General features: G+C 63.5%; 5 protein-coding genes across 5 annotated transcripts; all 5 read right to left on the bottom strand.

The window, feature by feature from the left end:
• Nucleotides 1–189: 189 nt before the first annotated feature.
• Nucleotides 190–1800, bottom strand: LMJF_18_0870 (conserved hypothetical protein; the record flags this gene model as incomplete). The annotated part of the gene is made up of 1 exon (XM_001682441.1): nt 190–1800. The coding sequence occupies one exon, from the start codon at nt 1798–1800 to the stop codon at nt 190–192; it is 1611 nt and encodes a 536-aa protein (XP_001682493.1).
• A 709-nt stretch (nt 1801–2509) lies between these two features.
• On the bottom strand, nt 2510–5281 carry LMJF_18_0860 (conserved hypothetical protein; the record flags this gene model as incomplete). Its single annotated transcript, XM_001682440.1, has 1 exon — nt 2510–5281. One exon carries the CDS (start codon nt 5279–5281, stop codon nt 2510–2512), a length of 2772 nt encoding a protein of 923 aa, XP_001682492.1.
• A 1537-nt stretch (nt 5282–6818) lies between these two features.
• LMJF_18_0850 (conserved hypothetical protein) lies at nt 6819–15425 on the bottom strand (the record flags this gene model as incomplete). The annotated part of the gene is made up of 1 exon (XM_001682439.1): nt 6819–15425. One exon carries the CDS (start codon nt 15423–15425, stop codon nt 6819–6821), a length of 8607 nt encoding a protein of 2868 aa, XP_001682491.1.
• Nucleotides 15426–17055: 1630 nt separating this feature from the next.
• Nucleotides 17056–23211, bottom strand: LMJF_18_0840 (conserved hypothetical protein; the record flags this gene model as incomplete). Its single annotated transcript, XM_001682438.1, has 1 exon — nt 17056–23211. One exon carries the CDS (start codon nt 23209–23211, stop codon nt 17056–17058), a length of 6156 nt encoding a protein of 2051 aa, XP_001682490.1.
• A 1393-nt stretch (nt 23212–24604) lies between these two features.
• Nucleotides 24605–27433, bottom strand: LMJF_18_0830 (periodic tryptophan protein 2-like protein; the record flags this gene model as incomplete). The annotated part of the gene is made up of 1 exon (XM_001682437.1): nt 24605–27433. One exon carries the CDS (start codon nt 27431–27433, stop codon nt 24605–24607), a length of 2829 nt encoding a protein of 942 aa, XP_001682489.1.
• Nucleotides 27434–27958: the final 525 nt, after the last annotated feature.

The raw sequence follows: 27958 nt of genomic DNA, 5'->3' as shown, positions 1-27958 counted from the left end.
CGCGGCGAGCACACAAAGACAAGGACACCGCCCATCAAAACCCCCTCCCTCCGTTCGCGCCCCTTGCCACCATGCACCTTCCCCCCTTCGTCAACGGCGACGACACCCTTTCTTCAGCACGTGCATCTGACCCTTGCGAGGGATTGTTAGGGTGTAGGAATGGTGGTCTGCTGAACAGGTAGCAAGGCCCTACAACTGCGACACCGCTACAGGTTGCACAAACCACGTTGTGTAGTGCGCGTACTTCTTGAGCTTCAACTTCTCCAGCCCCGGAACTACACGACGGAAGAGGAGGCGATCGAGCCGGCTGCGAGGTGTCCAGTTTGGCCGCTCTTCGAGAACCTGCAGCTTCTTCACGGATGTGCCGGAGAGCAGCTGATTCACGCTAAACACCAGCTCTACTGCCGGAACACCTTCGCCGCCAGCGGCCCGCATGCTAGTGCTGCTCCCGCCCTCTCTGATGCGCGCAGCTTTCTCGCTCGCCTTGCGCCCCCGTTCCTCGCGCTTGGAAGCACGACCTGTGGTGCTAGCCGCCGCCGTCAGTGCCCTTCTAGTGCTGCTGCTCCTGCTACTGACTGACTGGCGACGCCGACTGTGTGTGAGACCGCCGCCAGCGTTGCCGGTGCTGCTAAAGCGATTATCATTGTCGTCGTCGTCGCTGTCTGTCGCCTCCGCCTCCTCGTCGTCCTCACCAAAGGAGAGCGCCGGTGGGGCCCGCTCGAAGACGAGCTCTAGCGTCGCGAGCGACTTTGCCGCAGACGACCAGGGCGCGGTCGGGATCACGGCGCCGGGCATCAAGTCATCTTCAGAGACTCCTTCCGACGTCCCCGACGTGGCAGTGCGATCGCTGGAGAGGGTGCACATCGCCTCGGACACTGCGCCGATGTCCCACACGCACTTTCGTGGCTGGTGGAGCAATTGAGTGACGCTGCCAACGCCGCCGGTGTGGCTGTGGTGAAGACGGCAGTGGCGGCTCGGCAGTCGGATGAGCACTCGCGCGCCAAAGACGGGGCGAACGAGCTCCAGTTCCACTGTCAGCCGTTGGCAGTAGGCCGTTTCACCGTCCGACTCGAAAGTGCAACGTCGCACAACGATGTTTCCGAGACCAGTGTCGCCAGACGGCAGTGTCGAGTTCACCATCGAGGGGGGCGGTGACCGGGAGGAGGGGACGCCTCTGGAGCGCACTGGCGTGCTGCCGGCGCCCTCGGCCGTGCCGATGGAGGCGACACACGTAAAGCGGCACAACACACTGTCCCCGACGCACGCCGGCGTGAAGGCGAGCGCGCCGGTGGCGTCTGCCTCGTACACATCCACAATGGGGTCCACAGCTGTGAGGACGAGCGACGGCCCGTGTCGCTGACTGCCACCGCTGCCGTGGTTGTTCGAGGACGCTGACAGGCCGTAGTTGCTGCTAAGGTGCGTGAAAAAAGAGTCGTCTGATGGCGCGTTGCTTGCCTGCAGAGAGAGCACGCGATGCCGCGAGCTGCGCGGACTCGTCAGGGCGCTCTCGGCGTCGAACAAGGAGCTGCGCACGTGGCCGGCCAATTTGAGCAGAAATCGGTAGCTATTCATGACACACGTCTCCATCTCTACTGTGCCCTCGATGGTGATGCTACGGTTCGCGTTGCTCCGCGGTGATGGTTTCCGGTCGCGCTGCACTGCCGCGGGAGGCAGGTGAGCCACCTCGGTTATGTAGATGGTAATGTCATTCTTGAAATAGAGCTGCACTCCGCGATAGGCGAGGAAGCCGACGGCCACGGCCCCACAGATCTTGGCCACTAGTGACAGTGGCCGCTGCATGGAGGCGGGCGAGGGAGGAAAGAAAGGCAACCACACACACGCGCGCACACGCGAGGAAGGATAGCAGAGTACCGAACAGGTTTCTGGTGGAAGGAAACAAGGACAGCAAAGAGAGGCCTGACTGTGTGTGCGTGAATGGGTGGCAGCCGTTGATAGGCAGTGCGTCTGGCTGCAGCGCTCGCTGGTGATTTGCTTCTATTGTTGCTACGTTACACGTTTGAGCTGAAGGCATCACACAAGCCGCTGAGTGCTCCTCGTGCAGCTGGCACCGCGCCGTCACAGGATTCACGTAAATGCTGCGATGCGGTACCGTGCACGGCACCCGCAGGGACGTGTGGCGCGCGAGAGGAGAGGCGGTCGTCTCAGGTCAGCGACGCCCAAGATGCGCGAAGAGTTGCTGCGCGTGTGTGCGCCTGTGTAAAGAGAGAGGGGAGGGGGATGAGAAGAAATGAGGCACATGTGAGCAGGAAATACAACGCATGTCGTTACATCGACGTGGCCAACGGAGAGACCGAAGACGAGACGGAGAGCCCCTCTCTTTCCCTGCCCTTCTCCACCCGCCCTGACCACATCTGGTGCTGCCTGACGATGACGGCGATGCCGCATGGGGCTGTCGGTGCCCGGGAATGTGTCTCCCTTATTCGCTCATCTCTTTTCAGTCCTTTCGCACGCCACGCGCCCTTATCACGTGCGCGCGCACGCACACGTCTCATAGCCGAGACGTCGCCACGACTGCGTCGGCTGTCGTCGAGGGCGCCGCGCCGATGCAGTTCTCCTCACCGCGCAAAATTTGGGTCGCGTGCGCGCCAGCGCTTTGCTTGCCGCCTCTACCGGTGCCCGCCGGTTCCGCCTCAGAGCGGCGCACTCGAGAGAGCCGCGCAGCCCCCACCGCGAGCGCGCCGGCGACAGCTTGCCACCCGGACCTGAGCCGCGACTCAAGACTCACACCGCCGTCTTGGCTGGAGGCAGAGGACACAGCGGACGCACGCCCGTCAATGGTGGGCAGCATCGAGGCGTCATGGTCTGCTGTGGTCATGATCGCGGTTGCCGGGGCAGGGGACAGCGCGGCTTGAAACTGCCCTCGTGCGCGCGCAGTGCCGTGTGTCGATGGTTTCTTCGCCGCGTCTTCGGGCAGGAACGAGAAGCCGCCATAGTGATGGGGGTTGCCGTCCAACATGAAGTACGGGAATCCGGGCACCTGCTCTTGACACAGCGCCCACGTCAGCGCAAACACATGACCAAGGACAAGAAACGGCACCCCGCTCACGCTGCTCGTGCTGCCCGCAACGCCAGAGTCCGGGTTCAAGTCATCTGTGCGCAAGGACAACATGCGAGCGAGCATAAGCTGCTCGACTGCCTCGGCCGCCTCCTTCGTGATACTCGACCCGCTGATGGCGTAGTAGCCGGCCCGACGCGGCCGCTGCTGCTGCTGCTGCTGCTGTTGCGGTGAGTCCGTGGTGGTCACCTCAACCGATTCGCTGGGCCCACTGCCACCGCTGGCGCTTCGGCTGCGGCCGACCTTCACCTCGCTTTCGTCGTTGATGAACAGGCGCACCGGCTGCGCATGCTGCTCCTGCCGAATGGCCCCATTCGCTTCACGGCGCAGGAGCCGGTTGATTGTGTTGTTGTACTCCGCCGAGACGCCGGAGAGGTACAGCGGCAGCGCCCATGGCGCGTAGGAGGCAGTGGCACTGCTCGTCAGCGGTCGCGGCAGCGCTTCGCCCGGCGGCCGTTCTGGGGATGGCCACTGTGCTTGCACGGTATCGTGCAGAGCCGCCACGGGCACGGGAGGCACTCGCAGGAACGGGAACACGTCAGCGCAGAAGGGATGCGTGCACAGCGCGTAGCCGCAGCTGGACACGTATGCGTCCGCCGCACTGACGACCTTTGTATCCGGCGCGTAGGCGTGTCGGAGGCAGTCGACAACTGCGGTGGAGGCCAGCAGCGGCGAGAGGACACTTTGGGCCTGATGGACGCGGCGGGACAGCACACGATCCATCGTCCATCGCTCATAGGTGTGCAGGTGCGCCGCGACGGCACGAAGAAGACGACGACGCTCCGTTGCAGCGGTGGAAGAACTCAAACGGCGTAGTCGCTGTGACTGTGCTGCCTGATGCACCAGGAGAGCCAGTATCGGTGTCCGCACGTGGCGCGTGATGTGCTGCAGCTCGTCCAACCAGGCGCACCGCTGGACCAGGCGTGACGCCGGCGACAGCGCCGCAGCGCTCACCGGGTCAGAGGGCACCCCCATCCAATGCGGGTAGTCGGCAAGAAACGTGTCCGTCAGTAACACAAACGCCGCTTCCGGTGTGGTGACGGTCGTAGCCACTGTCGGTGGCGACGCCCCTGCGGCAGCACCGGTGGGCTGCATCAGCGATACAGTGAACGGGTAGCACGCATCCGCCATGGTGTAGGACAGGTACGGGTTGGTGGTGGGCGGTGCAGTGGGCCGGCTGTCGGCGGCCTCGCCGTGCCTTACACCACGCGTTGACGAGGCGCACGTGAAGGCGCCAGCCGTGTGTGCCCCGAGGGCCTTGGACAGCGGCTCAACAATGAGCTCGCACGGCAGTCGATAGGCGCGGCAGATCCAGAGAAGAGCAAGAGCAGCCGGATCTCCCTGCAACGCACGTACCTGAAGGACCACCGTGGGCGACGACGACGACGACGACGGAGCGGTGGCGGCGCCGGTGCTGTGCGCTGCAGCAGTGGAAGACGATGGGGCCACCAGTAGACAAGGAGGCGTGGCGCGGCTGCGACGGGCAAGCCCGTAGGCGGTGCTTAGGGCGGCCTCAACGAGGGGCAGCAGCGTTGGATGCGGGTGCTTCTTGATGAAGCCGAGAAACTCGGCACAGAAGCACTCGGCGGCAACGTCGGCAGACATGCGGCCGCGCAGCGCCACCCACGCTGAGTATCGGGCACGTCCGGCGATGTCGAACCACCGCAGCGGTGCCGGCGGCCGCGAGGTCGACGAAGACCTCCCGCTGAAGGACGCGGGCGGCGTCTTCTTCACTGCCGTCGCGCGCGAGGTAGGGTCCGCCGCACCATCTGCGCTACCGGGGGCGGCGAAGGATAAGGATGCTTCCTGCGACGAAGTTTGGGCTGTTGACTTGCTCTCTACAGCCACGGTGCCGGCTGTTGTTGCTCCGCTAACAGCATCGGCAGCTCCTACAGGCGCAGCCGACGTCACTGGGGCGTCGCCATACAGCGCTTGCAGCCGCAGTGCTTCCAGTCGACGCCGCTCCGCCTGCTGCATCTTCGCCCACACGTGCTTGCGGAAGGATGGCGCGTGCATCATGTCTGCAAACGTCGTGACGAGGTAGTCGCCCGCCATGGGCAGCGGTTGCGACACCTGCGGCATCGTTGCTCTTGTGTGGCTGAGTGCAGGCGACACGTGAATGGTGCGTGTTTTTGTGTTTTTTTTTTGTGTGTGTGTAGGGCGGTGGGGAGTCGGAAGAGAGCAGAGATCACGACCGAAAAGCATACACGCGTGCTTGAGGCTGGATGTCCTTCGCTCCGCCCTTTCAGGCTTCAGTTTGGGTGCCTCAGCTCAATACGCAAGCGGACAAGGAGCAAAAAAAATCGGGCTTCCGGCCTGTGAGCGCCGTTCGCACCGATGCACACAGGCCCAGGTGTATGCGAGTCTGTGTGCGTGTGTGCTTGTCCCAATTTCGTGTACGTGCTTGAGGGTGAAGCGGTGTGGGTTTGGAATCCGTGACGATGGCGCACTTGCCGTGCCTGCGCTGACCCGTTTTGATGGAGGGGCGCAGCTGTAGGATGAGGTGCTAAAACAGATCAGGGTGGTGTAGGGAGGGGGAGGGATGAGGGGCTAGGAGAGTGTTAAAGGAGGATGGGAGTATGTGTGTGTGTGTGCTGTTTGGAGGGCAGGAGAGAGCGGGCGCAGGAGTCACGGCGGTGCTGCCCATGCAGAAGGAGCGAGTGGGGCGATAGGACGGGCGGGGTGGGGGAGCACGGTGTTCTTCTCTGTGCACAGACAGAGAGATGCGAGGACGTCTGCCATTGCTTTGGGGAGGAGAGCTTGTTTTCGTTGGCCTTTGCGTTGTCCCGTACCCACAGATGCAAGCGCACGCACACAACGGTCTGCGCGCGTCCGCGCATGCGCGTGGCAGCGAGTGGCTCGCAGAATATGAAGAGATAGAGAGATGGAAACGGGGGAAGTGGGGGCGAAAGACATCACAAAGGCGTACATAATGCGTGCGCACATCAGGACACCGCAACCGCGACAGCAATACGAAGAGTATCCAGGAAGGATAGCAGGAAGAGGTAGGGGGGGGGAGGTACATCATCAAACACACTGTACGCAGACACATAAGGTAATAGGAAGAGAGAGAGAAGTTGGATGAGAGATATAGTCGGTGTATGTGCCTGTCTGTCTGTGGAGTGTGGGGAGGGGTAATGGCGGTGCTCCGTCCGTGACTGAAAGAAAGGGCGGAGACAAGCTTCTGCAACAAGGCGTGGACTTTGGCGGAGAACCGGTGGGCCAGATGTGGCTGGCAAGTGTATAAGAAGAAAGCTGCAGCACACACACACACACACATGCACACACACACACACACACACACACACATGCACACACATGCACACACACACACATGCACACATGTGCGACGTGCACACTCCATGGGCACAATGCAGAAAAGCACAGTGCACACGCAAAGAGCAGAAAACAATGAAATAGACGACGCAAAGGGGGAAAAAAAAGGAAGCATCGATCAACGTGCAAGGATACGCAAGGCGGCGACACAACAGTGTAGTTCGGCCCTACTGCCCCAATGAGGGACATCCATGCGAGCAAAGAAGATATGAAAAGGTGAACGATGACAGGAGAGGTGCCGTGCGCGTGGACGCGCGGAAACGCAACCGGGAGAACAAGAGAGGGGAGAGTGGAAAGTGTGCCGTTTCACCTTGACGCACTACACCCCCCCCCCCTCCCCCCCTTCCTTTATCGCTCGTGCTTTCGCCGTTCCCCGTGGAGGACATACACGTCCGCGCCGGTGCGGCTAATCCACTACGTGACCGCCCATGATGTACAGTCCTCCATCCTCAGAGCCGCAGCAAACATAAAAGCCGCCGTTGGCGTCGAACCATGATGCTACGCAGTTGACAACATCTACGCGCAGCTGGTTTTGGTGGTGCGAGGGCGGCAGCTTGATCGCTGCAGATGATGACAACTCCCGAGCCGCTGCGGCGGATCGTTGCTGCTGTTGCGCGCTACGTCCCTTAGCCGTGGCGGGGAGCATGCCCTCCGCCATGGCTTGGGCACGCACCCCGGAGAGGAGCGATTTCGCGTGGCCGTTGGCAATTGACCGCGCCGGCGACGCTGCTGCTACCGCACCCGCCGTTGCCTGCTGCTGCTGCTGCTGCTGCGTATCCAGCGCCTGCAGCTCAACCATGAAGTCTTCACGCTGTTGGAGAATATGCGCGAATGGCACAGTGTTGCGGTCACCCGCACCCCCGCTGGCGCCTCCGCCGCCCACCTCAACATGCTCGACGTCGCGGCTGCGCGTCGTCGCGCACTTTCCTGTGTTTCCGGACAAGCGCAGCTGCTTCGATGGCGCGGAGGGACCCTTGCAGCCTGCCCGGGAATCATGGGTTAGGCACCAGATCCACCGGGTGTGGCTGTCAGACGGCCCTAGCAAAGCAGCGGCGGTTGTGGCCGCCTTGTCTGTCGACAGCGCCCACTGCACGAGCGCGCAGACCGCCGACTGCGGCGCCAGTGAGCTTGTCGCTGTCGTCGACGCACTAAAGAGTGTGACATACGCCTGCCAGAGCATTCCTACGTCGTAGTGGCGCAGCAGCCGCTCGAGCAGGCGGCGGCGCCGCTGTCGCCACACGGAGCCGTAGGAGGGATATGCCACGCTGAGGGCCAAGGACGACGACCCGGCCACGTGCTGCTGTCGAGAATGCGGCTGAGATGACGTGGCATACGGGTCCGTGTGTTGGGGCGTTGCACCGCTGCCCGTCATGCATGACGCACCAAGCAGCGTTTGGTAAAAGAAGGACAACACAGAGCTCGCCGCCGATATATGTGAGGCCGACGATAATGATGAGGCTGCGATGTTGTTGGAAGCGCCTCCGTTCGCCGCGGCGCCTCGCGAGGGTGCGCCCGCGGCACGGGTGCTGCCGTTGCTGTTCATGCCACCACCATTAGCACGCGTGCCCGCTTCGCCCCATGAGGCGCTGCCCAGGTTCCAACTCGCATCCTGCTCGACCCCCGCCCCGCCGCCGTAGAGCGTGGAGGGCTGCGGGTGTTCGTGGACCCACCAGAGAATGCCACGCAGATGCCATCCACTGAGTTGCGAGAAGGTGGTGCCCTGTAGCAGCCACGGCACTGGCGCGCCGGTTTGGGCGACCGCCTCGGACACTGCTAAAGTTGCGGCTGCTACCTGTGCTTCGGGGGAGGAATGGGCTGGCTGCACATCGATGGAGTTGTCTTCGCCCATGCCGCCGTCTATCCCGCGTATCGGTGACGGGCTTGGGCTGGATGTGGTAGAGGATGAACGGTCTGTGATGCCATCGAAACCGGTGCCACGACCCCACGCCGCGACCGAGGCAAGCACGTCCGCCGGCTTTCGAATCGATGCAGGGAGAATCTGAGAGGTGAAGGCGGTGGAGAGCGGCGGTGGCGCCGAAGGGCCAGTTGGCGCGGCCGCCGAAGTCGCCGGCACGCGAGGCATCACAGGGATAGAGCCGGACCTCACGCTCTCTGATCGCGCGCCCCGGGCTTTCGCCCGCGCTTTCGCCGCCCGTGCGGTTGCCTCATATGCGGCCGCGGCAGATTCGCCACAGTGGCGCGCCACTTCCGTCTCGCAAACGAGACGCCGACCGCTAAGGGCGTCGAAAACATAGACGCAGCTGCCGAGGCCACCAACCGTGAGCATGACCACTTCCGCCGGCTCGCCGTCTTCCTCGTCGCCAACGACGCCCTCGTCACACGGGGCTGCTGTCAAGCAGGAGCATGACGGCAGCCCCGTTGGTGACCCGCTCGCACCCACGCACGCTCTCGCCGTCGAGGACTGACTCGCGCCCTTCCCTGCAGCTGCCGTTGCTGCGGATGAGGCAGGCAGCGGCACCACCGTTACACTGCACGGCAGACGATAAATCGGTGCCTTGGGGTCGCTCTCGTGCCGCTCCGACGTCCACATGCACCGCCCGCGCAGCCCGCTGAGCTCTGTCGGACACACCGGAATGACGCGCAGCACGGCTCCAGCGTAGACGTCGAAGACAACGCACGCGTAAAAGCCAGCCATATCGCGCAGCGGCTCGCGCGGGTTCACCAGCTTGCGGTACGGACCGACGGAGGCCATGATGCAGAGGTACCGGCCGTTGCGGGCGGTGGCGGCCAAGCCGCGCTGTGATGCAGGCGCGCAGCGGCGCCACGCGTCACGAGGGCCGAGATATCCGCGTGCAGCGAGCAACTCTGCCGCTGACCAGCGCGGCTCTCTCGAGCTCCCTGCGTGGCGAGTGTGCAACGGCGGCAACAAGTCCGCGTGATACGTGGTGGCAAGGACGTCGGATTCCCACACCGCCCACGTTTCCGCCTTTGGTCCGGCGAGGTGGTGAGAGGAGCTGAAGTAGTCCTTCCACAGGAGCACGCGAGCCAATGCCGCTGTTGACCACAACGTGAGTGGCGCGGACGGCCTGTTGAAGGAGTCGGCGCCAGCGTCGCCGTCCCGCTGCTGCAGCTTTGACCTGTCGTGTGCGTCGCCGTAGTCGTAGTCGGCCGCTGCGCTGCTTCGGTGGGGGGTGCGCTGCCACGTCTGCGCTGCCCCCGCTTCCTCCGCCTCACGGTCCCACAGTCGTTGCTCTGACATCCACTGCGGCTCGCCAGAGAAGGCCATGGAGAGCAGATGGTGTGTCGGCCCACCAGGTCCCATCTCGTTCTGAGTCTGTCGATCCGTGAGGTCGCCGGCGTTGCAGAGAGCCTTGGCGACGCTCGCATACACGAGGCAGGCGCCGCTGGGGTAGTACGCGCGCTGAAGCGGTCCACGCGCGGGCGTCGGGTGCGCAGCGCACTCAAGCACGGACACTGGTGTCCCTTTCGCCGCCGCCGCAGCGGCGGCGGTGGCTTCGCTTGCGATGTGGCTGCTACCACCCCCGTAAATTACGTGCGACGGCAGCGGACGGCGAGCGCCATCGTCGTCGTCGTCGTAGTCGGCACCGGCCGTGTAAACATACTCCCGCTCTTCACTGCCACGACTGCTGTTCTCGTCATTGGAGGAAGCTTCTTGTTGGCCGCCGTCACTGCCGTACGCTGCCTCCTCTGTGTCATGCACGCCGCCCTCCGCGTCTCCGCTTGTGCGGTGCAGGTGCCCGCGGCGGCGACCACGATGCGCGCCGCCAGGGCTCTCTTGCTCGTCTGTCAGCGAGGGTTGGTCGCTTTCAGCACCTGCCACCGCCAAAGCCGCCGCGACGCCCGCCGTCTCCTCGTCGCGTTCGTAGAACAGCTCACCAGTGTCAGTGGAAGTGGCGGTGTGCGTCTGCCGCAGCAGGTTCCGTATGAGCCGGCGCCCCAGCTGCGCATCCCACGGCGTGTGCGACGCCCAATGATGCGGCAGCAGCCAGCGCAAGTGCCGAGGAAGTCCTGTCCATCCGACGCTGTTGGTGCCTGTCTTCGCCTGCCCGTCGCTTCTGCGCTGACTGCTGCCCTGTGCTGACCTTCCTGCAAGGCGAGACGGTGAGGCCTCATCGCCCTGTGCGCCGTTGTCGTCGTCGAAGCCATCCTGTGCTGCCGCGGTGCTGCCGCTGTAGGGGGGATGGAGAGAGTAGAAAGGGGCGTGCTGGTGCAATCCTGATGCCCCCCTCGACGGGTCCACCACTCGCTGGAACACCGGCGTCACGGGACCTGTGTAGTGTGCAGAGGAGCGGCTGGAGTGCACTTGGTCAATGATACCAGAGTCGTCAAGCGTGTCATGATGCAGGGACCGGTCTTGCTGCTGTGGCTGCTGTGAGGGTCGTGAGTGCGGTGATGCCGAAACCGACGAGTAGCCGTACGGCTGATGGTGCTGCAGCGTGCGGCCGACACGATGAAAGCGCGGGTGGCCCTCCTCCGTAACGGGAAGGACAAGGCGGTGGGTCTGCACGGTGCTCAGGCTCTTGCTGTACATGTTGCACGGATCCGCATCCTCGCCGGCGCTGCAGGGGTGGCCGTCCGTGACGTTGCGTTCATCCCACGCGTCGTACATGTAGAGGTCGCCGCGGTCGCTTGCCACGTAGAAGGCGGCCATGAGCGGTGATACGATGATGTCCTGCACGGGCTCCGTTAAAACGCGCTGCAACACCACCCCGCAGGCCGGCAGCCAGCGTAGAATGAGGTCGTCCATGCCGACGGAGACGCACTGATACTCGCTCAGCAGCACGCCAGCTGCTGCACGCCAGCTCTTCGGTACCGCCCTTTGCTCCGAACTCGCGCCCTTGGCAGACGGGAGGACGCCGACGCTCTTCCCTGCCACCTCGCCCGTCTTAATGGACTGCATCAGCACCGTTGCTGCCGCATTTGTGCTGTTGAGCGGCTCAACGGCGCTGTTGGCCCACCGGCTGCGGCGACCTCCTCCCCACCAGCGCGTGTCCACCCAGCGCGCCGACAGACAGGGCCCGTCGTGGGGACGGAAGGTCGCGTAGAGCCGGTCGGTGGCGGGCCCAACCAGGTGATGAAGGCGCTCGCGGATATCACTGATTGGCGTCGGCACACTGCTCTGGCCCTCCTGCTCAAGATCACCACGGCTGTCGTTGCCGGCCTCATCGCCGTCGTCGTGTTCACGATGGAGCGAGTAGATGCTGAGCTGCCCAGCGCCTTCATTCTGCACACGGGCCATCGCACAGGTCGAGTTCGGTTTCAGCTCCACCGCGGCGAACTGCACGGCGGCGAGGACGAAGCGGTGGCACGGAGAGAAGTGCACGAAGGAGCTTAGTGACTCGTACCACTGCAGCCGCTTCTCACGCGATGGCATGTTTGGGAGGCTTGCGTCGATAAGCACTTCCTCTTCGTAGTGCCTCGTCGAGTCGTGGGCCTGCAGCCGGAGCACCATGAGCCGGCCACGCGCAGTGAGCAGTGCGAGCAGCCGCCCATCCGGCGTCGCCTCGACGCACTCCACCTCCTCTTTCATGTCATCCTCGGCACGATCATAGTCCATGTCGGCGGAGGACGCCTGGGACCCGACCTCTTCCGCGTCCTCCTCCTCCTCGTCTTCCTCGTTGTGTCCTTCGCTCTGCGCCCAGTCGATGTCACCGTCATCGTCGAGGACGACAGCTGCTTCCTCGTCGACCTCTTCGAGCTCGTCTTGTGCCTCCTCGTCGCGCAAGTGCCAGCGGCCAAGCTGCGGACCCTCTTCCGTATCTTCCTCCTCGTCCTGCTCCTCGTCATCATTCGCCCACCGCGGCTCGGGCGAGGTGGCCACGGCGGCACCCGCGACGTCAGAGGCAGAAGAGCCCGCCTCCTCGTCGGAGCTACTACTGGTCTCATTACCACTGGTCACCACTTCCGACAGCCCTGGCAGTCGCGGTGATGACTCGCGCTCCTCCTCCACGGCGGCTGGCTCAGGGGTCGGCGAGGTAGACGCCCCAGGGCCACGCACACTGGTGGCTCTCTGCCCTTCTAGTGGCCTCGCGCTGGCAGACGTGGCGACGCGCCCTTCGTTCCCGGACGCGAGTCGATGTGTCGCCACGGGCTCCTCCGCCTCTGCGGCGATGTGGGGGCGCCGGAGCGCCGTCGAGGTGGCTGCGGCCAATGCGGAAGTGGCGCTGCGATATTCGCTTCTGCTAACGTTGATCTTGAGCCCAGTCGCCCGTGGCTGTGAGACTGACGGAGGTGTCACACCACGCCGACGCGTCGACGACGCCGCTGGAGCCACTGCTGCATCACCGCTACTCCCTCCGCTTGTGCTAGTCTCTGTGGGTGCTGCATTGCGCCCGTCATACCTTGTCTCTCGAGCCAGTCGACGTTCCAAGCGGCGCTGCAGTACACGTGCGTCTTGCAGCGTGGCCAGTTGCAGCATGCGCGGCATCTGCTCCACCACTGAGAGCGGGACGCTGGCGTCGGGGTTGCTGCCGACGGTCGGGTGGGGTGGATACACGACACCGCGCGCGCCAACCTGAAGGCGCGGCTGCAGCCGCAGCAGCTCTTGCGCGTGCCGCAGGGCATCCTTTATACGGAGGCGCAAACGGTGGTAGTGGGAGCCGGGGTAGGGCGCCGGCGGCGCATCATGCTGTGCCTGCCAGCGTCCCGTGGCAATGGTGGCGAGGAGCTGGATGAAGTGGGGCTTCCACTGGAGGACTTGAGCCGCATTTCGAGCGGCCTCCATCGAGTCGAACGTGCTGCTAGTGTCGCTGGTAATGCTGCTCTGGTGAACCAGCGTCGAGGACGCTGGCGGCTCGGCTGCCCCGCGCAGATCCAAGCCTGGCGGACTTGGTACGCGCACAGTCCACACAGGGGAGGTGATGGGCGAGCCGTCGCTGCCAAACGTTGGGCTGCTGGCGCTGGAGAGAGGTCTGAAGACAAGGTCGGCAGCTACAGAGAAGGGCGAGTTGGCTGACATCGCGGGGTTCGCTGCTGCGGCGGTGCATGTTTTCAGCACATACCGATCCAGGCGTGCCGTGCGAGCATCGTGTGCCTGCTGGAGAGCGTTCATCAAGCGCACAAAAAGAGTAAGTCCGCTGTCCTGCGGCACTGGCGTTGCGTGGCTCGTGACTGGGCATGCACAGAGCAGCACCTCTTTTGCCAGCGCCTCCAGCTGCTCTCGCAGGGAAAGCACGACCGTCTCGGACGCGGCAGACAGGAGTCGCAGCCGCTGCGGCGGAGTGGTCTGCACACCAGCAGGCGATTGCACGAGAAACGACGTCAAAATGCTACTGAGCTGGTGCGCACACTGGACCAGGAACTGCGCCAACATCGCACTCTGGCGAGTCCACCAAGGGCGGATCCGATCTGCGGCAAAGACCACCAACGTGCAGAGGATGGAGTCGTCGCCGTTGTACACAAGCGCACCAACTAAGGTGTGCAGCAGCTTCACGCGCTGCACCGTCATCGCCACCCGCACGGTGATTGGGATGCGAATGGAAGAGAAGAGTCCGCACGCATCGCGGGCAACCACCGCCGGCGTCGGCTCCGTCTGTCGCGCCACTCCGCTCTTCGCCTGCGCCGCTGCCGACCGCGCAATCTCAGCATCGAGGCACTGCTGGTAGGACGGCGCAGGCGCTGAGGTGGCAGTAGAGAGACCCAGGATGATATCCTGTAGAGGTTGCAGAATTGGCGAAGCGACGCTGTTGCACGCAGGGTCGGGCGAGCGCTCAGCAGATGCCGCTGTCGAGTGCGCCTCGAGACACCTTCGCTTGCGCTGCTGCTGCTGCTGCTGCACACTCGACGCTTGCGCGGTATCTGCCGATGGCTCAAAGGCGCCATGGCGACGCAGCACCCACGCCATGACACACTCCGCGTTGCGCAGCCAACCAATGGACTTGCTGTGCAGACGGGATAGTATCGAGGAGGCGATCACGACACCCACCTGGGTGGGAGAGGCGTCTGAGGCGCCAGATGGAGGAGCAGACACACCACGCTGCCGCGCTATGGCAGCGCCGCATGTGGCGCGTAGTTCCTGCAACGCCGTCACTAGCTGACCAGAAACCTCCACAAGTTCACGTTGGGCCTCCTGCAGTGGCTGCGCTGCCGCCGACGGAACAGTCGCCGCGGCGGAGGTGTGGGCGAGATGCAACTCTTGCATGAAGACAAGCTCCGTAATGCGCAGTTCACACCATGCCGCATGTGCTATGAGAGCGGCTACTTGGAAGACGCCATCTCGGTGGCTTTGCGCCCCGGCTGCCACGGCCATCCCGGAGGCTGCGCGATGCGGGAGAGCGGCGCGCAGTTCAGCGCGCCATAGAGTTGTCAGTGTGTCCACAAGCTGCAACGGTGTAGCGATAGTGGCCGCGGAGGCGGAGGGATGAGAGGAAGGAAGAGCGGGCGACAGACCCAGAAGGGGCTCGGCTGCACAGGCCGCAAGACTTGCGATCGCCTGTGTGCACTGGGAGACGTGACAGTACGACTGCGCCTTGCGCTGAAGTTCCACGCTGACGTCAGGGGTGCGGTTCGAGCTGGCTGCCACGCGATTCGCATGTTGTGCAGCCGTCGCCGTGGACGACATTGCCACAGTGGCTGGCAGAGGTTCTACGGAGGCGGATGCCGGGGCTTGCGTCTTCAGTGTGGGAGATACATCTGCTGTGTGCGGTGGTAACAGCGACGCACCAAGGGAGTTGGGGGATGTCGCGCCGTTGCCGTGGGACAGGGCGACAAAGACTTCGCTCGCCTGCGACGGAAGGGAGGGGGCGGAGGGCGGTGATAGTGTTACGGCGCGTGACTGCTGCCGCTGGAGTTCCTCACACAGGGCTTGCGCCGTCGCCGTCAGCCCGAGGTCCTGCAAGAGTGTATAGAGAATAGAGGACGAGGGAGATACCACGGGCATGTCTGCTGCTGCTGCTGCTGCTGCTGGTGTTACTGGGGCGGCGGCGGTGGCGGGATCATCTGGAAACACCGCTGCAACAGTGTCGTCACTCTGTACGACTGCCGTGCCGCTTCCGGTACTCTGGGGCGCCGAGGGCAGATCGGTGCGGCGCATCGGGGATAGTGTGCGTGTCTCTCTCTCTCTCTGTGTGTGAGTGTATGTAGAGAATACAACAAACTTGCGGAGGTAGTGGTGGGGGTGGTTGGGGTGCTGGATGATGAGCGTCTGTTACCAGCGTACAAAAACCTGCAAGTGGAGCTCGATCGATCGAGGAACGGGGAAGAGGCAGAAGCAGAACAGAACAAAAGGGGTGGGGGAAGATATATTTACACTGACACACACATACACACACACACACACACACACACAGACCCAAGTGGCTCGCTTCCTAAACTTGTCCTCACGCTCCACCAGGAGACCCCGCCGCCCACGACAGCCAGCGCAACACCAACACGCCCACAACGCTTGCTCTCGCGTGGCGCACTCAGCAGTGAGCAAGGGCGATAAGTGCGGGCCTGCGTATGTGTGCGTGTGTGTGCGCACGGACGTTTTGAGTGCGATGGCGACGCGGCCCGTGTGTCTGTGCAGGTTTGAGAGGTGAACTGACAGAGTGAGCGAGCAAGAGAGTGAAGTTCTAACGAGAAAATGCTAACAGTGGGAGCAGCAACCTCGTGTATGCGCAGCAGCCATCAGCTGCCCAGAAGGGGGATTGTGGAGGGTTAGGGTACGACAACAAAGGAAAAGGAAAAGATAATGTAGAGAGCTCAAGGGAAAGGGAGAAGCGAATCGAGCAAGCCACTACTCTGTCGAGGAAGGGGGCGGTGGGGTGAGCGGTGGACGTTGAGTGGGAGTGTGGGAGGTGTGTGTGTGTGTGTGTGTGTGCGGTTTTGATGCATGTCCACATCAACGGAGGCCAAGATTGGCAGAGCAGGCGAGTGGGGATGGAATAGATGTCCAGCACGTACAACAGCAAAGTCCCGCGCGACGCTGCGTGGCACAGGTGCGGATGGAGCTGCACGGTAAGAGGGGGAAAATAGATAGTCGCATGCTAGCGCCAGGGAAAAGGCTTCGCACCGGCGCGACACGGTTTTGCGCCGGCCTACAAAGTTTCGACTCACAGTCCCGGGTGATGCCCTCGCCGCCCTTGCTGGTGTTTGAGGAGAAAGGGTGGGGGAAAGGGCAATACCACACTAGACAATGTCCCAAGTCAACATATATATATATATATATAGATGTATATATATATATATATATATGTACCCTTTGTCTTTTCACGCTTTCGGCGTCAAGGCTACGTGGTGCTATCGGGCCTTCCTGAATTCGCCGGGTCACAGGCAGGCAACAGGGGGCACCTAACGGCCCTCGTCCCGTGTTTTCACAGATATGACACGAGACACACATATACAACCTCCCCCTCTCCCCCCAAAACGAAAGACAACCGAAAAGCATCGTTTTCCGCCCCGCAGGTGCGAGGAGGGAGACGTGGATGCAGGCGGGACGGGGACTCGGGCTGACACGTGCGGGGGAGGGTGGGTGGGTGGGTGGGTGGGGGGAGAGCTGGAGCGGAGAGCGGCTTCGCGATTACCGCCCCCCCACGTTTAGAGCGACGCAGGGTCGACAGCGAAGCGAAGAGGCCACCGTCACCTCTCTCCGGCGACCGGCCCATCTCACATCCTACCCCTTGTCTCCCCCGCACTGCCCTCTCACACGACACACTCACATAGCCTCCGCCCCCCTCAACTCTCTATAGCACATCGTGTTGCAGCGTCGTCTGCTCCACGGCGAGAAAGGCCTGCATCTGCCGCAGCAGCTGCAGTGTCGCGAGAAACTCTTCCTTCTCTTGCTCGTTGTTCCAGGACGGGATGACCATCGGCACGTACGGCTGCTGCTGCTGGGGCGGCAACGGCGCTGACTGAGAGGAGGCCGCTGCCGCCGTCACAGCAGCCACCCCGGCGGCGCTCGGGGCTGCGGTTGTCGAGGTTGGGCCCTGCGTGTTGCCTTGTCGCGCACGCGTCACAGAAAAGCCCCTGCCGGGCGCTGGACGGACAGTCGAAGAGCTTGCGGCACCATCTCCTGCGACGTTGAGCGGCGAGGCCGCAACGCCGTCGCCCTCGTCGCTGATCACGACGGCCGGTAACTCCTCCCACACCGGCCCCTGTATGTGCTCCTCGCCAACATCCACCAAGTACGCGCTCACCAACGAGGCGGCCATGGCGGTGTCACGTAGATCGTGCAGGTGCAGGTCCGCCGTGCTCAGCACCAGCGAGGCATACACAGGATCGTGTGATGAGAGGACGAGTTCTGCGTCATCAAGCGTGCTGAGATACAGCTTCGCCACGTCCGCGTAGCCGTGAACGGACGGGTAGCGGAAGCGGTGATGATGCACCAATGTGGGGCCATCGGATGGCTGGGGTTGGAGGGACAGGCGCTGCGGGCCACCGGTGGAGGCGAGGTCGCTGAAGGGGTTGCGAGTGGTGGCGTGCGGAAGAACAGAGGAGGCACTGGCGGTACCGGCGGCGGGTCCTCTTCCCGAACCGTTGGCCGTGGCGGGGCCCGGCAGAGGAGAAGGCGCCAACTGGCTCCTCTCGCGACGTGCGAGGACGCCATACCAGTGATCGCCGTATCCGGCGTCGTCCTCCTCGCTATCGACGGTGTAGTAGCTGGCAGCCGCTGAAGACGCGCTGCCGCCCACGCGGGCATCAGCGGAGATGCTCCGGTGGTGTCGAACGCAGCGACTCTGGTGGTGGGAGGGCAGCCGGTGCCCGGAGGCAGTACGGTGAGCCGCGTGGCTAGGGTGCCGCCCCGGCAAAGCAATCTCTTCCTCATCTTCCTCCGCATAACGGGCGTGCCCGCCACCACCGGTGCCGCGGTGCTCTCCGTCTTCCAGCAACCCCCGAGCGCCTACGGCCGCCACGCGCTGGCTTTGCGGCATGCCGCTCTTGACGCTTCTGCCCCTTCGCGCATCCACCAACATGCCACCGGCGGCATCCTCGACGCCGCTGCCGACACCCGCCCCGACAGCGGAGTCTGAGGCAGGTGTCTGCCCAGCGACCCAAAGAAGAGACTCGGCGATGTCGGCATCGATGCCGCGCAAGGTCGCCGCCACAAGACGCGTGATCAGGAATGGGCACGGCAGCGGCACGACAGTCCCCTCGTCATTCAGCAGCGCCTGCGCAGCGCGCAACGACGCCATGTCGGCTAAAGCTTCTCCTCTTCGATCTGCCTCTTCCTGGGCAAGCAGGTTCAGCACCCCAGGTTGCATGGGCGGCATCTCGTGCGACACCGAAACAGCGAGGCTGGACCCTGGAAGGATGAAGCTGAAGGCGTCCTCGATTGATGCACTGGTGGCCGCCGAGGCGTTGTCCGTCAGAGGTGAAGCACATAGGGCGCTACGGTGTCGCGCAGCTCCACCCGTGGACGCCGCCGCTCCTTCAAGCGCAACGAAGCCCGCACTGGCATCGTGATAATCACTGTTGTCTGCGGCGGCGGTGCTCACTGCTGCTGGCGTGCCGGGCAAGTGTAACCGAGCCTGTGGCTGCGGCTGCACCATTTCACTACCTGGCGACGACGGCGGGTCCCGTAGAGGGCCGAAGGTAGGCGCTCTGGCTACCGAGCGCGCCTTGGCCCGACTCACCCCCTGCACATCCTTTGTCGGCCCACGCCGTCCACTCGGCAGACCACTCACGTCCGCCGCTGTGCTGCTCGCCGCGAGGTCGCTCTGATTCAAGAGACTGTGGAACTCCTCCAGGAGGGCAGCATCCGTGCACAAGACGCGGTACAGGTCGCAGCACCACTTGCGGTAGAATAACCACACGCGCGGGTCTGCCACGTACACGGCAGGCATAAGCCAGTCCAGGACAATGGACAGGAGGCGGAAGATGAGCAAGGCTAGCTCACCTCGCACCTGCCCCTCCATGCGTTGCGCCGCGCAGCTGGTGCCGCGCAGCTGCTCTTGCAGGTGCTGCAGCTCCGCCTTCATGATGCACGGCAGCGACACCCATGAGAAGTCGTTGGCGCAGGCGACGATATCCTGCGTAGCGAGTTCGATGGAGTGCAGATTGGTGCACGGTGTTGGGAGACCCAGTGACGGCTGGAGGCCAAGGTTCGCCGCCGCAGATCCATCGCTGCCGGCGCTGTCCAGCCTTCCCTCCCCTTCCCCGGCGCCGTTGCCGTTGCTCTTACCCTCACGCGCCATCCGCAAGAGCGAGAGCGCTGCATCCGTTGGCGAGCACGTTGTGTCGAACGAGAAGTTGTGCAGTAGCTGTGAAGGCTGTTGCGGCTGCTGGTGATGCGCAAGCGCCTGTGGTAGGTGATGGCTTCGCGGGTCATGGTAAGAGCCGTTGCTCATGCACCCTATCGCCCCACCAACGCCGCCGCCGCCGCCGCCGGCGCGCATGGCCATCGGATGCGGTGTATGTAGGCTCGAGTGAAACGTGTTCGGCGACATACCGAAGCTCGCATTCAGCGAGTAGCCACCGCCGCTGCCGCTGTCGCGTAGACCACCACTAGGGCTACCGTTCTTCGACCCGCTAAGCTCGCCAACGCCGGCGTAGTTCAGGCTGACGTTGGCAGTACTTTTATCGAGGACACGGCCCTCGTCAGTGACCATGATGGCGTTGTTGCTGCCGCTTCTCGTGCCCAGACCGCCCTCCGCAGCAGAGCTGCCACCGGATGAGCCCCGCGCGCACGGCCCGTTTCCATGCGAAGAGCTCCCGACACCCGGCGTGCGACCATCCTCGAAGAGAGTGGTCTTCCCGTCGGCCGTTGCCGCCCCCGCCGCCGCTGCTACGGCCGTGGGTGCCCGCACCGCCATCGCGTAGCCCGTGGCTTTGGCGCGTGCCTGTTGCTGCATCGCGACCGCCATGACGCACTGGACATAGATAGCGTTGACAAGGGCGTGAACGACGACGTCCACCGCTCGAACCTCTGTGCGACTCCCAGCTGCCAACAGGCCGTGCTCTACAATCTCCGCGGGTGCTGGGCTGTTGGCATTCGAAGTGCACCCTGTCACCGCCGCAGCAGCACCACCAGGTCGACGGTCACTCCCGCTGAGTGATGCGTGGCTGTCCTTCAACTCCTGCATGTGCGCCGCAGAGAAGCGCTGCGCCGCCGTGCGCGTTAGCCCAACACGCACGTTGCTCAGCGGCACGCTTGCTGAGCTGGTAGAGGCGGTGACGCTGTGCTCGAACTCCCCTGGGCACTCGCCGCCAATGCCGGTCGCGTCGTTGGAGTTGGGTGAGAGGGCAGCCTGTTGCTGTTGCTGCTGTTGAGATGCCGCGGCTGCCACGACGGCGAGCGCACGAGCGTGCTGGGCCTGTGTGGAGCGCGCGTACTCAGGTGCCGAGCGGATCAGCCGCGCCACTGCACCAGTGTAGTTGTGCAGGAAAGGGCAGAAGGTGGGCAGCAGCTGCAGCGCTTCCACGCTCGGTAGATGAAGCGCAGCGAGTGCGCTCTCGTCCTCTCCGTCCACAGCTGCCGAGGCTGCAACGCCAGCACTCGCCGCCAGGTCCTGCAGCGCCTCATCACCTCTCCCACTCTCGTTGGTGGAACCGTGATGAGGGGCGGAGTTCCAGCAGCCACTACTGCCGTGATGATCACGCAGGCTAGCCACCTCGCCACGGCCGGTGCCTGCCTCACACGGCGCGCTTCCGCTGCCCTTGTGCGGATGTGCAGCTCCGTGGCTGCCGCTGTACATAACGCCCTCCGTGAGCGTCGCGAGGATAGTCGGGATATGCGTCCAGAAGTCGCGATGCAGCCGCACCTCTTCCTCCCTCGCGAAGTCATCCAAGCTGAGAAGCACTGTGCAGCCGTTGTTGTTCATACGCGAGCCGGTGGACCACACACTACCGGCGGGGGCAGGGTTCTGTGCTTCAGGGCTCAGCGGTGTTCCGTGGGCGTGCTGCTGCTGCTCGACCTCGTCGTCCAGCATCTCCCGCTCACCCTTAGTGGCAACGCGGCCGCTCGCTGTCTCGTCTGCGACTCTGGCGCCGCCGGCTGCGCCTGCGCCTGAGGCGATGCTGTGGCTCAGACCCTGAAAAGTGCTCTCTGCGGGCAACAGATGCGAGTAGGTGCCGCTGCGCTTGAGTGCCTCCATAAGCAGGTGTACCCCGCATTTGGGTGTGTGCGGGCTGGCCGCCAGGCTCTTACCAGACACCCCTGCCGCATCGGTCGCTGCCGCCGCGTTGCTTGTCATGCCGCTCTTTGTGCTCGCGCCACCCCTGCCAGTCCCGAACGAGCCCTTGTACCCGGCGGAGACGCCGCTGGTGACAGCGGTCAGTGCTGCGGCACCCTGCGTCTGCGCTGAATTTTCTGTGTTCAGCAGCGTGAGCAGCACTGCGAGGTCACCAGTGGCGGTGAGCCCGCCCAGAAATCTCCAGAACGTGCGGTCCCACACCCTCGCCGTGTCCACCGGATCCTGCGTCGTCGGGGAGTACAATGCAGAGAAGCCGCTGTCCATCTTCAGGCCGAGCGACCCACCCGTATCGGTGCCCAGAGCGTTGTTCGTCGACGCCGCGGAGGGCGCTCCTGCCAGGGAGAAGATGCTTGTGTTGGCGTTAAGAGTGTTGACGGTGTAAGAGGACAAGAAGGGCTGCTGCGCCACCCCTGGGGAGGAGACGAGAGAGGGGTTCAGGGTCAGCGACTGCTGCTGTAGAGCTAAGTCCACGTCCGCCTCTGCAACGCCACCGTCTGTCGAGACCCGCTCACAGCTGTGACTGCTTGGTCTCGCCGTGATGCCGCGCGGCAGCGGCTGTTGTTGCTGAACCAGCTCTTTCAGGTTCCTTGGCGCCGCAAGCGTGCTGCCGGTGAGAGTGTGCCGGACGTTGTTGCGGAAGTGCCCCTGGAGCGCTAGCTGCACGCCCATGTACACCGCAGGTGTGACATCGGTAGGTGTAGCTGCTCCTGCGAAGCTACCCGAAGTTGTTTCGACCCGCGCTCCATCCTCGTCAAAGGTTTTGCCGGTCGCCTGCTCGGGGCTGGTGATGATGCCATGCACACGCGGTGTGGTCGCACCGCTGTGGGCGTGCCCAGCCTGCTGTCGACGACTGGCTGTGGGAGGACCACTGCTCTGCCGCTGCAGTGGTGGAGGACGCTGCAGGAGCCACTGGTGAAGCGAGGAGGAGGTAGAGGGGGACGCCGTCGTCCCGCCCCCCTCCGTCGTTTCTGCCGACGTCGATCGCACGCTGCCGCCGGGGCGGTCTCTGAGCTGCTGCTGCTGCCGTGACTGCTGCACCGTCCAGGCCCGGTTCGCGACTTCGTCGAGGCTGTTGTCAAACGAAAAACGCCGCAGTTCCGGGCCGACGATGGTGCCGCCGGCATGCGCGGCCGGTGGCGAGGTGCGGAGATGTGTCGCTGCGGTTCCAGCCGCCCTTGTCGTGGCCACGGAGTACACTGTCTCTTCGCCATCGCCGTGCCCGTCGACAACGTCGTCCTCTACCTGAGGTGTTGGCAAGGCCTGCCCACTCACGTCCATGTCGTCTGCGTCTTCACCATTGTTCGTGTGGCATTCACCGTCGCCGTCGCGGTCGCTGCACAGACGTTCCAGTGCAGTGCACCGCTCGACAAGCTCGCCGACGAAGCGCTCGTTCTCGTCGATGAGTTGACGCATGTGATGCACCCTCTGCAACTGCTGCAGCAGCCGCGTGATAAGCTGCTGTGCGGTGCTCACGAAAAGATGCCTCTCCTTTGCCTTGAGCACTGCGTCTAGACGGACGAGCGTGAAGAAGAGCTCCATCACGTACGTGGCCGAGATGCCGCTCTCACAGCTGGCGAGGGTGGAGAGGAGTGGGTAGAACTCGCCGCGAAGCTCAGCAGTGATGTTGGGGAGCAAGGCGGAGCCGGTGCCTCCCGCGCTGCCGATCATGCCCGGGGGCTGCCCAGACGAAAAGGCGGGGTGCGACATGGGACCGCGTGACCGGAGGTGGCCTCCGAGAAGTACCCCTCACACTCCCCAAATCGTCACAGGATAATACGAAGAAAAACAGGAGCCTACAGGACAAGAAAGTACAAGCTGTGAGGAGCTGTGATAGGAGTTCGCACTGCACACAGGCGCCACCGTCGGCCACGCAAATCAGTCGGTGCACCCCTCCTCGAGGGTGTGGGTGCGTCCTTCACTCTTTGGACACGAATATGCGTGTGTGGGGAGTGGGGGGGGGGGTGAGGAGATGAGGGAGCGCGCGGAGGGAGGAGAGGGGGCGGCTGGGTGGGCAAGAGGCGTAGGCCAGCGATTCGTTGCCGCTTACGTACGCCACACACGTATGGATGCCATAAACACACATACACATACACACCCAGGAAAGCGAGCTGCGCACCGTTTGCGTGCTCGTGTCTGGCCCCCACTGCGTGTGTCGAGCGCGCTGCTGAGCTATCGTGAAGGGAGCAGAATAATATGGGGAAGAGAAAGAGAGACGGACGAGGAGATGGCGTGAGAGGAGTAGGCGCTGCTGCTGCCCAGGCCCAGGCACAGACACGCCCCCTTTCCCTGCTACACATAGACACACACACACACACACACACACACACACACACATCACTCCTAGTGAAGTGGAAGAGTGCCGAGGTACATTAGCCGTGGTGGACGTGAGCTGATGAGTGGGCGGGGCGAGAGAGGCAGCGGTAGACGGAGAGGGGCATGTAGAGCAGGAGCGATGGAGGCAATGGCGAGAGGCGGAGAGAGAGGGGAGCACACAATACGGTGACGAGAAGGTGTGCTTGGCTGCGCGGTGTGCGTTGCAGAGGTACACATGCGCACACGGGCACCTCACTCGCTTCTTCAGCCTTCGCATGATCCTTTCGTCCCCGCCACAAGAGCCTTACGCGAGCAACCGCCTGGTGCGCCCCCCGTCTTGCACGATCCAAGCACCCATTTTCCTCTCTTTTCAATGAAAGCTCTTCGCCCACCCACCACCACACCCCTTCCGTCCGACTTTCACCGCTGACGACGCCAGCGTCGGATGCGGTTTCAACAAGACTTCGCGCGCCCTGCGTGTCTGTCCTGCATGTCCTTGGGTGCTTTTCCTTTACTTGGTTACGAGATGCGGTTCGCGAAGGACGAGCTCCACAAGATTATGCGACTGCTTGTTAGCATATTATGTCCAGCTTGCGCGCCCAGCGACACACGCACGCGGGGAGTGAGAGGAATGGACCTCTGCATACGGCTTGCGGCCCCCTTCCCCCTCCTCTTTCTCGCGCGCCGTGCGGGGCGGCTGTCGTGTCGTTCATGCGTGTATGCGCATGCGCGTACGTGTGCGTGTGTGGTAGACGCATGCAGCTGTGTACTTCGCCGCTCAGGCACGCTACTCCGTTGCATCCTCTGCGACCGGCTCCAGCTTGGACGAGTTCATGCGCGCCGCGTCGGCGAGGTACTTGACGGAGAAGTAGTTCTCGCGGGAGATCTCCGTAAGCAGGCGGTGCTGAAAGAGGCTGCGCTGAAGCGTCTTGAGCACTGGCAACGCCCGCGAGGCTTGCTGCGCCCCTACCCCGCCGAACGCTTCGTTGGAGTGGAGCAGGAGGGACTGCGCCCATAGCAGGGCATGCTCGAGACCACGGCAGTGCTCCACTTCCTCGCTCACCCACTGCATGAGCTGTGGAAAGAGGGACGAGGGGACGGCCGTGACAGCTACCGGGATCGAGTTGCGCGGCATCCGGCGCAGGCACTCCACGCCAAGCGTCGCATCTCCAAGATTCAAGGCGCCGATGAGCGCCAACACCGGCTGGCCGTTCGCGAGTTGCCGGCGCACCTCCTCGGTGGTTACGCGCAAGTTCAGCTGCAGCGGCTGGAAGCGCGGACGCGCCACACGCGTCGAGAAGAGCAGCAGGCCGTCCGTTGTCGCGGCAATGAACTCGGAGCCCGTAGCCGCGAATGCCACATCCATCGCGCGCGCCGTCAGCTCCGTCTTGCGCTTGCCGGTCGCGAAGTGGCGGTGACGGCTACCCGGCATCTCGAGCAGCTTGCGCCGCGACAGATGCATGTCGTCCTCGTCCACGTCGATGTCGCCGAGAAAGCCCGCCTCGCTGGCGTTGCGCCACTGATACTGTTCCTCCGCACCCTGCACGTCGAGGTTGTGCGTGATGGGCCACTTCTTGAGCACGTAACCCTGCGTCGCATGGTAGAGCACCAGCCACTTGGAATCGCCGCCAGCGATCAGCTTCTCGCCCTCAGGGGAGAAGCTGATGCGTGTAAAGTGAGTGTTGTAGTTGGCACTGTTCGGCCCCACCTCCTTGCGCCAGCCGCCGGCCGCGTCGAAGGTCGTGAGAAACGTCTTGATCAGCTGCGGGTCATTGGCGATGGTCGTCTCGTACACGGAGATCTCCTGCTTCGCCGTCAGCACGGCGAGCCGTCGCCCGCTGCTGCTGTACGTGACGCACAGCACCTCGGTGCCGATGTCCAGCACCTCGCTGTCGCCCTTGAGCCGCTCACCGCTGTCGTTCTGGTTAAAGAGGTCCCAAAAGATGAGGTTGTGGTCCATGCCGCCGGAGGTGAGGGTCGTGCCGGACGGGTGGAACGCCACGCACGCGATGGGCGCCTCGTGCCCTTGCAAGACGTCAATGATGCGCCCCGTTTGCACAGCGAACAGAAAGATCTTGTTGACTTGGCTGCTGCCGACGGCCAGCACTTCACCGGACGGGTCGACGGCGATGCACGAAAGCTGCGTCTGCTCTGGCGGGCTGAAGACGCGGAACTGGCGGTAGCGCATGAGGTCGTAGCCGCGCGCCGTGCCGTCCAGGCTGCTGGTGAAGACGGCGTTCGTGCTCGCACTTGTGCTGATGCCGCTGATGGGCCCTGTGTGCTCGGTGAAGGTTGCGAAGCACTGCCCGGATGCTACCTTCCACACCTTCACTTTGCCCTCCTCGCCACCGGAGATGATATTGGTGCTATCCGCCGTGATGGCAGCGCAGGCGATGTCGTAGTAGTGCGCCTGCTCCTTGAGCACGTAGGCCTCAGCTTTCCAGTCCCACACGAGCAGCTGCTTGAGGTGGGCACTGCCGAATGCGACCCAGTCTCCACGTGGCGCGAAGGCTGCCGCCGTCAACGCCTGAGCAGATATCGAGAGGAGATGTACTAGGGTCAACTCTCCGCCCTTCGTCTCCGGCAACGCGTGAATGGCGAAGGTCCCGCTACTGTACCCAATCGCCAGCAGCCCGCGCGGTTTGTGGAACGCCGTGACGCTGACGCTGCCTTTGTGCGATAGCATGAACTTGTCCTTGATCTCGAAGGCATAGCGCAGAATCGAGGGTAGGTACGTGTCATCGGCGGCCGAAACACGCACGCCGTCGAGGCGCAGCTGCTCCAGCCGCTTGCGCTCGAGGAAGCTCTTCGGAGACGGGGAGTCCTCGTCCTCGACGTCACAGCCCTCGGCGTTGTCGCTGTCCTCCTGCTCGCCCAATCGGGCCTCCAGCTTGGCAGTTGCGATCGCCTGCAGCATCTCCCTACGTGTAACGGCCGCGCGGTGCCACGTCACCACCACGTTGTCAGCCGCCACACTCACCACCTCGCTGTTGTCCTCGTTCGTGAACCAGGCCCCAAGAACGGCGCTGCGGTGGCCAACGAGCGAGTTCTGCTGGAGTGCCATACCTTTCTGCTGCAGCTTGCCTTGCCGCGGCACGATCTTCATCCGTGCATCCTGACCACACACCAGGATGTGCTCGCTATCTGCCGTCCAGTCGAGGTTCGTAATGGGCCGTGTAAGGACGGCGTGAAGCTGCTCGATGCGGTGGCAGCCGTGGAAACTCACGACACGCTTGGCCGGCGCTGTGTACACTTGCAGCGTAGACTCCAACGCCACTGCGACGTACTTGCCACACGGGCTGAATCGCACGCACGAGGTGCTGCAGTTCGGAGGGAAGGAGAGCGTGTCGAGCACGACACGGGCGGAGATGGAGTAGAAGAAGCCGAGGCCGCGCTGCCCGGCCACGAAAGCAAGGTCGCCATCGGGGGAGAGGTCGAAGCAGCTGATGGAGCTGTTGCTACACATGAGCGAGAGATGGCCTGCCTGCTGGAGCTGGATCGACGACAGGTAGTTGTGCACGGGGGAGTAGAGCTGCGTGCCGTCGGGCGAAAAGACAACGTTGCCGCCCGTGTATAGCATGCCATGCACGGCAGCGAGCTGAAAGACGGTCTGCATGACGCGTGTGCGTGTGCGTGTGCTTGTGGTGCTGTCGTGACCAGGAGGTGTGGGCGCTCTCTCTGTGTGTATGGCGCACGCGCAGGAAGTACCTGCACGAGGGTCAACGTGCAAGAGAAGAAAGGAGGTGCACATAGAAGCCGTGGGAAGCGCTTGTGGCAGCGGGCTAGGGATTCCATTTGGCTATGTGCGTCGCTGATGCCGAATCAGCATGCACGCCTGTGTGTGTGTGTGTGTGTCTGATGAGCAGCTGAAGGGCGCTACACACACACACACACACACACAGGGTCTGGCGCATGGGTAGGCGGTGTGGCACGCGCCCTCCTTGTCTCTCGTGCAGAACGCAATTTCGTTTCCTTACAAGGTGTCTTTAGCTGATGTGCACGCACATAGGGCGCGCACGTGCTTGGGTGTGCCCCGTGTGCGCCCCCATTCGCCTTAAGCACAACACGCCAACTATAGTGGCAGCACACCATTATGCACCCTTTTAACAACAGCCGCCGCCGCTGTCCCTCTCTCTCTCTC

Source organism: Leishmania major, chromosome 18 (genome assembly GCF_000002725.2).
Source record: "Leishmania major strain Friedlin complete genome, chromosome 18".
Taxonomy (NCBI): Eukaryota; Euglenozoa; class Kinetoplastea; order Trypanosomatida; family Trypanosomatidae; genus Leishmania; species Leishmania major.
This window is presented reverse-complemented; position numbering and strand designations above follow the sequence as displayed.